Source organism: Trichosurus vulpecula, chromosome 3 (genome assembly GCF_011100635.1).
Source record: "Trichosurus vulpecula isolate mTriVul1 chromosome 3, mTriVul1.pri, whole genome shotgun sequence".
NCBI lineage: Eukaryota > Metazoa > Chordata > Mammalia > Diprotodontia > Phalangeridae > Trichosurus > Trichosurus vulpecula.
Window position 1 is genome coordinate 276,521,660 of NC_050575.1, and position 12,493 is coordinate 276,534,152.

General features: G+C 38.6%; 1 protein-coding gene across 3 annotated transcripts in view; it reads left to right on the forward strand.

Moving 5' to 3' along the window:
* The first annotated feature begins 348 nt into the window (after nucleotides 1-348).
* Nucleotides 349-12,493, forward strand: part of SEC23B (SEC23 homolog B, COPII coat complex component) — a 37,549-nt gene continuing 25,404 nt past the window's right edge. The window contains exons 1-9 of one of the 3 annotated variants that reach the window (XM_036750508.1): nucleotides 349-687; nucleotides 3,503-3,737; nucleotides 4,519-4,576; nucleotides 5,803-5,889; nucleotides 7,474-7,710; nucleotides 7,804-7,889; nucleotides 9,651-9,795; nucleotides 10,188-10,346; nucleotides 10,921-11,036. In XM_036750508.1, coding sequence (XP_036606403.1) covers nucleotides 3,517-3,737; nucleotides 4,519-4,576; nucleotides 5,803-5,889; nucleotides 7,474-7,710; nucleotides 7,804-7,889; nucleotides 9,651-9,795; nucleotides 10,188-10,346; nucleotides 10,921-11,036 — 1,109 coding nt within the window. In that variant the 5' untranslated portion in view covers nucleotides 349-687; nucleotides 3,503-3,516. Of the gene's footprint in view, nucleotides 688-739; nucleotides 763-3,502; nucleotides 3,738-4,518; nucleotides 4,577-5,802; nucleotides 5,890-7,473; nucleotides 7,711-7,803; nucleotides 7,890-9,650; nucleotides 9,796-10,187; nucleotides 10,347-10,920; nucleotides 11,037-12,493 lie in introns of those variants that run through there. The other 2 variants (XM_036750509.1, XM_036750510.1) reach the window with 2 other exon arrangements.

The window sequence follows — 12,493 nt, forward strand, 5'->3', positions numbered from 1 at the left end:
GATTATTTTAAATGATTTAGTATTTTTAAATTTATGGTGTTTAACGTAATTTCAGTAGCTATACCCCACATAAACAAAAGCTCTTCCAATAATTTCCAGTTTCCAAGAACTTCAAGTGTCAAGGAACCCTCATTTTTAACAGCCGAAAGGGGACCCTGGGACCCGCTGGCTCAGTCGCCCCGTGTGCTAGTCTGCCTCTTTGCACACCCAAGTCTCTCCCACGCTTGGAGGCCAGCTGGGGCACCCAGCCCAGCATCCCTCCAAAGTCTTCCGGGCTCCCCCAAGTTCCTTCGGGTCTGCCCCGCCCAGCTCCGGGTCTCTGACGTCATCAATCCGGCTCGCTCTGTCACTAGGTGACGGGCACATTCGGCGTCCGGCCGCAGGCGATTCTTGAAGAACTTGGAGGCGAAGACGGAAGGGAAGGGAAGGAACTTGAGGAGAGCTCGGGCTTCCTGGGCCGGCCGCTTACCCTGACCCAACGTGGCGGCCGCAGCTTCGCGGGTCCTCCTTCCTCTTCCCCTCTCGGGCGGGGGGCGGTGCTCCTCTCTGATTGGTCGATGCGAGGGCGACGTGGCGCCGACGCGCGCCGGCTGCCGACCCAACCGGCGTCCAGCTGAGCTGGACTTGGCGCTGGGCCCGGGAGGCTGCCGGTTGTTTCCGTCTCAGAGTGTTAGCGGCCTGGCTCAGGTGAGTGGACTTGAGGCGCTGGGAACAGATGGTCCATCGCGCCTGGGGCAGGCAAGGAGAGAGGGAGGCCGCGGGGTGAGAAACGCGCGTGGCCCGGGGCCGGGGGTGGGGCACTGGTGTCCCCGGCCCGGGCTGGGGAGGAAGGGAGGGATGAAGGGCCGCGGGGACCCCGGCAGCCCGATCCAGCCTGCGGCCCCGGATTGGTGCCGGAGGCTTTCGTTTTCCTTCCAGCGGGGCTCACGGTGCTCGTCCTGTGCCCGGCGTTCTAGTTCTGGCCAGCCCTTGCTCGGGCTGGAGAGCTGGACTGTCCGGAGGAGGACTTTAGGGCCTTCCCAGAGCTTTCCCCTGACTCCAGATGGTCTGGTCAGAGAAAGAGGAGCCAGTCAAGACGGGAGGGAGAGGTAAAGGACAAGGATCCCCCTCCAGTCCCCCAGGATTTAGAAGCAGGGGAGGTTGGAAAAGGGGCATGACGTTTGGGAGAGAACTGGCTTTTTGGCTTAAGTACTTTGAGTCAAGTTGGTTGAGAAGTACACACGCTAAGGCAGTGTGTCCTCGCCCTTTCGTTCTTACTTGACTTTTCCCCTTTTGGCATTTCAGTTCTAACGTTTGTGGTGGTACCGGTAGAAAGAGTGCCGAACCAGAAGTCAGAAAGGCCGCGCTCAAATTCCAGGTCTACCCCTTAATACCTGTGTGATCTTGAGAAAGCCATTTAACTTCTTTCGGCCTCAGTTTCCTCATTTGTAAAAGGGGGACTTTGGACTAAATCACTTTATAAAGTCTCTTCTAACTTTTGAATCTGCTACGTAACGATGGCTGAATTTCATATTGCTGAAATCCTGGTGTGGATCAGGAGAAAAAAGCTAGTCTCTTTTCTCGTCATCATCAACCAAAATTTATTAAATGCTGTGATGTGCGTAGGGTAGTCTTACTGTTTGTGTTACTTATACCTCTTTTACCTCAAGGTCGGAGATGCAATGTGGAGTGTTATATCAGTGTGGAAGCATTTCATTCATTACAAAGGTGATGAACAGGAGCTTGGACTCGATTCAGAAGTCGTGTTTGAGGTGTATACTTGCGTTGTAACACAGTGCAGGTGCTGTTTTACTCGAGGAATGTCAATCCTGGAATATTTATCCTGGGATCATAGATTTGAGCTAGAAGGGGCCTTAGAGACCTCAGTTTCCTCATCTGGGGAAGCTTAGTGACTTGCCAGAAGTCACATTTGAGATTTGAATCCAGGTGCTCTGACTTCCTAGCCTTCTGCTTCCCAGTTATTCCAATTCCATGTGGTACAGTATGGCACTTACCAAACTGAGATACTTTCGTTTCTCAGGTGTATCAAGGCCTTATTTTTCATTACATGAAAGTAATATTGGAGACTACTTTACCAAATTTTTAACTTGGTGCTATATTTCTTTTCTCCAGGAAGTTTATCCATTTGGTTCTTAGTAGCCAAATTCTTTATTGTCTCAGGCTTTTACCTGAACAATGCTTACGAACAGAATGTGTAAACACACAATGGAATTGCAGTTTGCCCAGGTTTGGAAGATTTAGATTGAATTCTTTAACGTGACAGGTTGAATTTAGAAGTATGAACATAATAAACAGTAAGAGAATATGTAGTCAAACACAGCATAGAAGAAAACTTATGCTTTTGGTGGTTGTGAGCTTTGGCCAAAGACTATTATGGCATAGCCATTAAGAACTGAGTAGAAGATTCTGTGTGTACTTCTTCAAAATTAGCAGCATAGAGGAAATGGAATGAGGAAGCACAGTTCATAAAGGAGCACAGTTTTGTTTTTTTTTGCAGGGGGGGAAGGCAGGGCAATTGGGGTTAAGTGACTTGCCCAAGGTCACACAGCTAGTAAGTGTGTCAAGTGTCTGAGGCTGGATTTGAACTCAGGGCCTCCTGACTTCAGGGCCGGTGCTCTACTTACTGTGCCACCTAGCTGCCCTAGGAGCACAATTTTCACTTACTCATTGAACCCAAATATTACAGTGCGGAGAGGGAGGGGCTACTACTGTTACACATTTATATAGTCTTAACTGACATAGCTACCATCAGAATCAAGTGCAGATCCCAGGTCTTCTGATGCTAAACTCATATATCTTAAGTGAACTTTTCCATGGCCAGACAAGTAGCAGAGCTCAAAGGAACATCAGAAATATCAAGCTTAAATTATACACATTAACCCTACAGAGTATACCTCATATAACTACTTTTGTATGGTCTCTGTGTCAAACCCCTTGACGTAGTGGTTAGCTGGAGTGGATTCCATAGGGCTAGTGTTGGAATTAAACACTGCAAACCTTAAAACCCTATATAATTGTCAACTATTTAAGGTACGTATTTTCTAAACAGTATCTTGTGTATATTTGATGAAAAAAGGGAAGGAATTCCTGTGTATGTCAAATATTGTAATTTTTTCAAACTCCTCCGTATTTTGGGGGAATACAGTTAAAATAACAGCTGGCAAGTTTATCTGTTCAGACTGACAGGCGCTATCTCTCCTTTTCTGTTTACCTATAATGTTTTTGTTTAGGGAGATTTCACACTGATTTATACAATGTTTGATCAATAGCAAAAGAGTATTTATGTATTTGTATTTAATAGCTCAGGTCTTTCTCATACTGGTAACATCCCTTTGTGCCCTTGGATAGGTCTTGGTGAAAGGTAGAATTTTAGTCCTTAATCAGAAGATGGGGGCCACTCTGGGGAAAGGCCATTGCGATATCTACATCTGATTGATAAATGTTAATTTAGATTAGTTTACTACTGGTGATAAATATATTTATATTAAAATTTTAATGTCAGTTATTTTTCAGACCATGGCAACATATCTGGAGTTTATCCAGCAAAATGAGGAGCAAGATGGTGTTCGTTTCAGTTGGAATGTGTGGCCGTCTAGCCGCCTTGAGGCCACAAGAATGGTTGTCCCTCTGGCATGTCTACTTACTCCCTTAAAGGAACGTCCAGATCTACCTCCAGTACAATATGAACCTGTACTTTGTAGCAGGCCAACTTGTAAAGCAGTTCTTAATCCACTTTGGTATGAATTTTTAAAATATTGATAAAATGATAATTAGAATAAAATATGTGAAGTACTTTTGTGGTATAGACTAAAAGGTGGTCTGTTTAGAATAATATAGTTTATCAGAACTTTAGTCAGTCAGCAAATATTCATTAGCACTGGAGATACAAAGAAAGGTTTCAAGGAGCTCATATTTTAATGGAGGAAGACATGAAAATATATACATATAGTGTCCATGGAATGTAGCCTTAGAGGGAAAGGACTAGCAGTGGGGGGGAGAACCATCCTCATGGTGGGAGGGAAAGAAAAACCTGTAGAAGGTGGGATTTGAACTGAATTTTGAAGGAAGTTTGGAATTGGAGTTGAGGGAAAATGTTCCAAGCCTGAGGGACAGGTAGCGCAAATGCGCAGAGTTGGGAGATAAAGTGCTAGATATGATGAATAGCAAGGAGGCCATTTTTCATTTAAAAATTCATTACTAAAGTAATTTTCGTAACCCCTGAGAGTTTTGAGAAGCATAGTACCTCGGTAGGGTTCTTAGCTGTTGTGTTTGGGTTGAATATTAATCTGATAGATCTTTAGCTTTAATAAAGTGTGGTTTTCCCAGATGTGACAAGGACATGTTTAAATGATAAACTGGTATATCTAATTAGGAAATCCTCTGCAAAATTTTAAAATTCCATTTCAGTAAGTGATAAGAGTATAGATACATTTAATGTGATGCAGCTTAAATTTGCATGTAAGTACTTCATCCTTAAAATTAATAACTATATAAATATTTCATTTTCTCTTTTCATAGTCAGGTTGATTATCGAGCTAAGCTTTGGGCCTGTAATTTCTGTTTTCAGAGAAATCAGGTAGGTGAATTATGTTTAAAATGAAGCAACTAAAAAGATGCTTTTTATATGTATCCTTCTCGTTTATGACATTGTGAGACTTAATTGATGGAATAATAGAAACCTTATCTGACACCCCTTTCAAGGCTCATTGCCATTGTCTGGTTGGTTCTCCAGAGAGTTGACTGTTACTACTGCCAGGATTTGAGAGTGACCCTGTGGGTGTTCATCATCCCAGAGCAGATCAAAACATCCTCTACATTTTTTGAGGGCTGCCCAAAATCCTTTGGCAGGCTGCAGGTTGTGCAGGTCTATCCTAGAAGCTAGCTCTTGAGCTCCTCTTTGGTGGGCTTACCTTTAATTAGACAGTAATTTCAGTTCTTTAGCAAAGGCATTTACTCAAATGGCATAGCAAGGACAATAGTTACAAAGCATTTCCCTCAACACCGGGGGCATAGTCTCCTATAGATACCATCTAGGAAGGGGAAGAGTGGGCACAAAATTAAAGTACAGTGGTAGTAAGGCACACATGTGGGGGACACACCTGACCAGTGCAATGGATAACTCCACAACTGAGGTACTTGATGCACTCTCTCTTTCCAAAGAAAAGAAGATACATACATTGTAAATGATCACTTCGAAATATATACTACTACTAAATTTTTAGAAACAACAAAGGTTGTTTTAAAAACTACCTGTGCCTACACAATTGGAAAGAATAAACAGTCATTAAGCTCAGTGCTGGCAGGACTATAGAAAATAAGTACATGCCTTTATTGGTGGTAGCACTAAGAAGTGTGGTAATATTTTTAAAGAGCAAATCTGGAAATATATACTAGAATTTTATAACCTGAAAACCTGGGAGGTCCTGTTGCAGAATGGGTTAACAAATCAGTATATTAATGTAATGTGATAATACAGTGAAGAAGGGAAAATGATGAGGAAATAACTTTGGAAAGATATGAAATAATAGGACATACAGGAACTAGAAGTTCAATATTTGCACTGACATTTTTATCAATGGAAAAATGTAAAGGAACATATGAAAATGAATAGAGATTGGGAATCAGCTTAAATGTGTATTTATAGTTATTTATGATTTGAATGTTTTTAGTATAAGTAATTTCATGTATATGTACAAATAAAAGGTCTTAATGTTTAAAGTTTAGTTCGTTGTAGTTATTTAGTAGCTTTATAATCTAAATCTCTTTTTCTTTATAAATACCTTAAAATGATTTTCTTTACAGTTCCCTCCCGCATATGCTGGCATATCTGAGATGAATCAACCTGCAGAATTGATGCCCCAGTTTTCCACAATTGAGTACATAGTGCAGGTAATTTGTTAGTATTAATTTGACAATGTTCTACAGATTGTCTTTCTGTATATATACTTTGAGTCTTTTGTTTTTCTTACTAGTCAGAACTATAAAGGAAAGGCAGTAATTAGTAGGTTTTTAGTGATAGCCATACTATTGTAGATTTTTAAGTCTTGGGAGAAATCGTGTTAGCAATTTCTTGATCCCTGCTTTAGGCCATAGAATAAGTATGGACTGAAATCTGAGTTTTCTAAATTCTAGTTTTGATGTTTAACCTCATAAACATGTGCCTTATGTAGCTATCTTTCCCCTCAAGAATAAATATTAATGATGATACTCCATTTTTGTAGGTTGGCATTCTTCTTTGAATTTTTAAAATACAAAAATAAATTAACTTTGAATCTGGCTTTTAAAGTTTGTTACTAAACTTAAAAAATATGTGAGGTATATGTGGTAATGCTTAGACTCTTTAGATTGGGTGATGATAATGAACATTTCTGGTAATTGAATGCATGTTCTGGCAAAAAGAAAGCCCTGAGGTTTTTCTGATGCCCAAGTTATGTTAAAAAGTTATGTCCATGCATGTTAAACATCAGGCAAATTCATCTTATTAGAAAGAAATTGTGGACATTGAATAAATTTCTAGCCCCCTTCTACTTCCCTTTATGTAAATGTAAGTCAGCCTTCAGTGTGGTGTGGACTTGGAGTCAGAGGACCTGGGATCAGTCTCAGCTCTGCGACTTACTCTCTGTGTGACTTTGGACAAATCACTTCTGCCTCTCTGAGCTTCACGTTCCTCAGCTATATATAAAGGAAAGGGACTGTACTAGATCAGGGATTCTTAGCCTTTTTATGTCATTGACCCCTTTTCCAAGCTGGTGAAGCCAGTTGACCCCTTCACAGGATAACATGTATTTATGCATGTAGGATCACAGAGGTTTTGAAACCAATTATATTGAAATACAGTTATCAAAATCAGTCCCTTCTAACTCTAAATGCTTTAATCTAGTCATAATGGGCAGCTTGATTTTATAGCCTTAACTGATTTAATAATTCTGTTCTGTTTAAATCAGTGTCATGTCATCGCTTAATATGAGGAGAGTTTACATTCAGCAAATACCAAGGTTAATTTATCATTATTGCTTGTAGTTGACTTTTAGCATTACTAGTTTGGGACAAATCATTCCAATTTCTACTCTCCTTTTCTCTTGCTTAGTCCTTCTTGCCGAACTTCTGAATATTTGTATTTACCTCATCTGCTGGCTGTTCCCTACCTCCACCCTGCTTTCAGCAAAGTATCTGATATTAGAGAGGATGCTAGACTTCCTGCTGCAACAGTTTTCATACATACTGTGCTGTGTTGATTCCTTCTGGCCCAGGCACACCTTAAGGAGAACATGTTGCTCACTTCCCCCTGCTAGACATTTTTTCAATTTTTCTTTGTTTATTGAGGGTAATACTAATGATAATATAAAGTTAAAATATTAGATTAAGGAATTGTTTTAATTGCAGTTAGAAAAAGCTTTCAAGAATTTTTTCTTTTTATGGGGGTTAGATATTATTTATGTGAAGTATCTTATGTCTTGTTTCTTTCTTCTTAAGCGAGGGCCTCAGACACCCTTGATTTTTCTCTATGTTGTTGATACATGTCTGGAAGAAGAAGACCTTCAGGCTCTAAAAGAGTCTCTGCAGATGTCCCTGAGTCTTCTTCCTCCAGATGCTCTGGTGGGTCTAATCACCTTTGGTAGAATGGTGCAAGTTCATGAGTTGAGCTGTGAAGGAATCTCCAAAAGCTATGTCTTTCGAGGAACCAAGGATTTGACTGCAAAGCAAATACAGGTTTGTTTCGTAGGTGTAAATGCACAAAACACTAGAAACTTTTCCTTAAGGATCCTTTAAAAAGATTTTAAACATTTTCTTTTCTTTTGTTAGGATATGTTAGGCCTTAGCAAGCCAGCTATGTCTGCTCAGCAAGCAAGACCTGTTCAGCCACAGGGACAACCTTTTATTTCAAGCAGGTAAGGTCAGATTATTATTTGACCCAGAGTATAAGGGAATTCATAGTCATCCCAACTTTCTTCTTTTCTCTTTTCTGAAAAATAGGTGTTTGAGCCTGTGATTTAAGTTCCCATGGACAAATTTTTGTTATTTCTTTTAAAGGCACAGAACATTTTTTTTCTTATACCCTAACCTTTAAAAAGTTTAAACTGGTTTTTAGTCCATTACTTTTAGATTTTGATTTAATGTATTTCCAATGTAGATAAGGTTTGGACTTAATTTGTCCCAACTCGTCAGTTCCCCTCTCCCTTCCCAGAGAGTCATCCCTTATAATTAATAATACAAAAACCTCCTAATTGAGAAAAACTAACATATCAAAAATCTGACGTTATCTTCAGATTCCACATTTGTAGTACCTCTACTTCTGCAAAGAAGAAAGAAATGTTCCTTTTCATATCTCTTCTTTGGAGCTAAGCTTGGGCATTATAATTTCACAACATTAAGTTTCGACTGCTTTGTTGTTCTTCCCATTTCTATTAGTTTTGTCATTGTGTATATTTGTAAGACAGATAACACTAGCACAGAGGATGGCTGCTAGCACAGGTTCACTTTTGATCTGTTCAGACAGGAAGACAGCTTTGAAGGGGTTAATAATCTTACTTTATTCTAGTGTAGTCTTCTCACAAGGGTTGCTGATAATGGGAGCACCAACTCCTACAGCATTCCCTAATCATCCTTCTCGCAGAGGCTGGCAAGAAGGCAGGGCAACTACCCCTCCGTCTCAGTAGGGTCTGTCAAGACAGGCACAACTTGTGTGCTCCCCTAAATCCCCTCAAGCCTCACTGGGGGCTGGTTGAAGCAAATGCAGATTTCCCCCCAAGACTTGATGGGGGCCTATCAAGTCACACATAGCATTCTAGCTTGTGCATTCAACCTAAGGGTTCTCCACTCCTTGACCAGTGCCCACCTGCTTTATAGGGCAACAGACAAAGAAGGCATATTGCCAGCAATAGCCTCACAAGTCTACGTCACTTCACCCCTATAATCTCACTGCACAATCACAGTAAATATTTACAATTTAAGCACAAATGTTTATATTATTTATCATTATATAATGCTGTGCAAGCGTGGTGGAGATGTTTTGAACCGTAATCATGAGAACTCATATCTAATACCTGGGAACAAGAGATTGCCATGGCTATGGATCCTGGGAAACTGAACTCTAAGAAATAATAACAAAATCCACTTTACACACTAAAATCCACCTTACTTACCATATTGTTTTCCCAGTTCTACTTACTTTACTTTGTATCAGTTTATATATTTAACCATGCTGCTCTATAATCATCATATTCATCATTCCATTATATTCAGGTTTCAGAATTTTTTCAGACATTCCCCAATACTCATGCTACCTATATTCTTTGCTACCCCCCAAAAAGTGCTGCTATATAATTTTAGCATATATATCTAATACAAATATAAATTCTTGGCATATTTTTCTTTGACCTCTTTGGCATATATGCCTTCAGGTTAGAATAGTTTTTAGTTTTGAAAAGAATGTTTAATTTGAATGTCAAGAATAAGATTTGTGAATGATGTATCTTTGGAATAATATATAATAAATCATACTGACTGAATTCCTTGGAGAGGCATATTATTAGAAATTGTTCACTACTAAGATTGAACAAAGAGGCTTGTTAATCTGATAGATTGCTCATGATTAAAGACCGGAGTGCTTTTTAAAACTCATATTGATGGTCTCATTTGAAATCTTTTAGGTTTCTGCAGCCTGTTCATAAGATTGACATGAACCTGACAGATCTTCTTGGGGAATTACAAAGGGACCCATGGCCAGTAACTCAAGGAAAAAGACCCTTGCGATCCACAGGTGTCGCTTTGTCCATTGCTGTTGGCTTATTGGAGGTAATTTAGATTTTTCTGTGACTTCTTAAATGAAACAGAGTGATTCAAAAAATATTAGTGGTTTTGGTTGGTTATTGGTAGTGTCTTCAATTTATTAACTGTTTATTTTAGTTTATTTGGAAGTATAATTCATTATTATGTCACACATTTGAATGTACCATTACTTAGGTGAAAAACATAGAGGGGAGATAAGAGAAGTGGGTCATAGGAAATGCTGAAAATAAGTTGGTAAAAGGCTTGAATTAGAGGAAGATGTCTTGCTGAATGGAAAATATTCTTAATGTTTATAAATGTGGAGGAAAATTCATTCATACTTTCTTTCCTTGGAAAAACTGGTAAACCACGTTTTCCTAATTCGTGTGTTTCTACAATAATGTAATTAATATCCTCAGGGCACTTTTCCAAATACGGGAGCCAGAATTATGTTGTTTACTGGAGGCCCACCTACTCAAGGACCAGGCATGGTAGTTGGAGATGAATTGAAAGTTCCCATTCGTTCCTGGCATGACATAGAGAAAGACAATGCACGTTTTATGAAAAAGGCAACCAAAGTAAGTTCTTGCAAATAAAGAAAACAGTAGTAGTTTGCCTATTAACAAATCCATACTGTACGTAGGAATCATAGAAACTACTGAACTTGGTCTGTGTTGTCACTCCAGAAAGATCAATGTGTGTTGTCCCCAGGTACTTAGAAGATGCAATTCTGAGAAGTATGGTGGCATTCTTGACTTTCAGTAATATCTTGCACTTTGTCTGCAAGCATACCAAGGATATCCTTCAGTTCTCACTGTCTTGGAGAGTACCCATAAGTATTTGTAATTTGGCTGACAATGCTGATGATTGATGGCTTTATTGATTTTGGCCAGATTTAATTAACTTTCTGAATTACTAAACTCTAGTTAATGTAAATGTCATTAAATATAGGATTTGTAAGTTGTTTTCCAGATGAATTAATGTTTATTATAGTTCAGTGATATGTTTTAAGTATAAAATGAATATCTTTTTCATAGCTATCTACAAATTCGAATACTATTCCCCTTAGGAGAATCAAGAAATATATAAAAGAATGTGAAGAATGTTATTGTGTTGGTAATATGTTTTAAAGCAACTTTTTTCTTGTTGCAGCACTATGAGATGCTTGCTAATCGTACTGCTACAAATGGTCACTGCATTGATATTTATGCCTGTGCCCTTGATCAAACTGGTCTTCTGGAGATGAAGTGTTGTGCAAATCTTACTGGGTATGTTGACAGTGAACATACTATGGGAGAAGAAAAGTTTCGTTTTAAGGGAAGAGAAACAGAAGATAGAACCATTAGATTAAGGATGGATTTAAAATCCTAGATACAGTGTTCCATGGCCTGTAGTATTTTTTGACCCTGGACAAGTCACTTAACCTCTGTAGGTTTCAGTTTCCTCATTTGTAAAATTGGGATAACATTTTTGTGAGGATCAAATGAGATAATAAATGTAATGCACGTAGCATAGTGTCTGGCGCATAGTGTCTGGCACATAGTGCCATGCAAACATTAGTCATTATTATTTCTACAGTATTAGAAAATAGTGCCTTAGGGAATATTTTCCTTTTGTATTTTTTTTTCTTTGAAAGTTGTTCTGTTCACTAGCTATTCGCTTAGATTATTGAACCAACCATATTATTGTTCAGCAGATCACTCTGATTTGCCAAATTACATGACATAAAAAAGGAATATTGACAATAAAAAATGTTTTAAGTTATTTTATGTGTACAAATACATATATACACACATACATGCATGTATGTGTGTGCATGTATTACATATGTGCATAGAGAGGTTATAGATATATCTTGATTCATGGCAGAAGAAAATTAAATTCATATTAATCCTGGATTTAAACTTCTAAAAATATGTCTTGGGCAGTTTAATTTTATGTTGACTCCTTGGTAGAAATTCCGAAGGTGGCCAGTCAATTAATTACTTCATTAACTTCTAGATCAGAGATTTTAGAAAATGAGTGGAAACATACTTTTCACCTCTCAATGGAGAGGTAAGGAACTATCCCTGTGTAATTTTACACATATCATAAGAAGTTATTACTTTGTTGCTTGATTTTGCTTAACTGTTTTACCTTGTTAACTAGGGAGAGTGGTGTTATGGCTTTAATTTGGCATCATTCAGTTTAATAGACATTTATAACTTTAATACTTTAGTAAATCTGAATTCATTATATTGGTACTCTTTTTACTGATGCACATTGCAACTGCTGACATGACCAAAGCACTCATCACCCTTTGGCTCATCACTTTAACCTTGTGATGAGGCCCACCAGACTTAGGTTGATCTTTTTAAAAAATCTTATTTAGTATTTTATTTTTCCTCCAATATTACAGAAAAACAATTTTAATGTCTTTTTTTTTCTTCAAATTTTGAGTTCCAAATTCTCTCCCTCCTTCCCCTCCCCCCATTGAGAAGGCAAGCAATTTGACATAGGTCATACATGTATAGTCATGTAAAACACATTCCCATGTAATTCATTTTGTGAAAGAAGATAGACAAAATAAAACCCAAGAAAACATTTTAAAATTAAAGACCTTTCATCCTAAGCCCTGCAGAATTATCTTGGATCATTGTATTGTTGAGAATAGCTAAGTTATTCATAGCAGATCATCATACAATATTGTTGTTACTGTGCATAGTGTTCTCCTGACTCTGCTCAT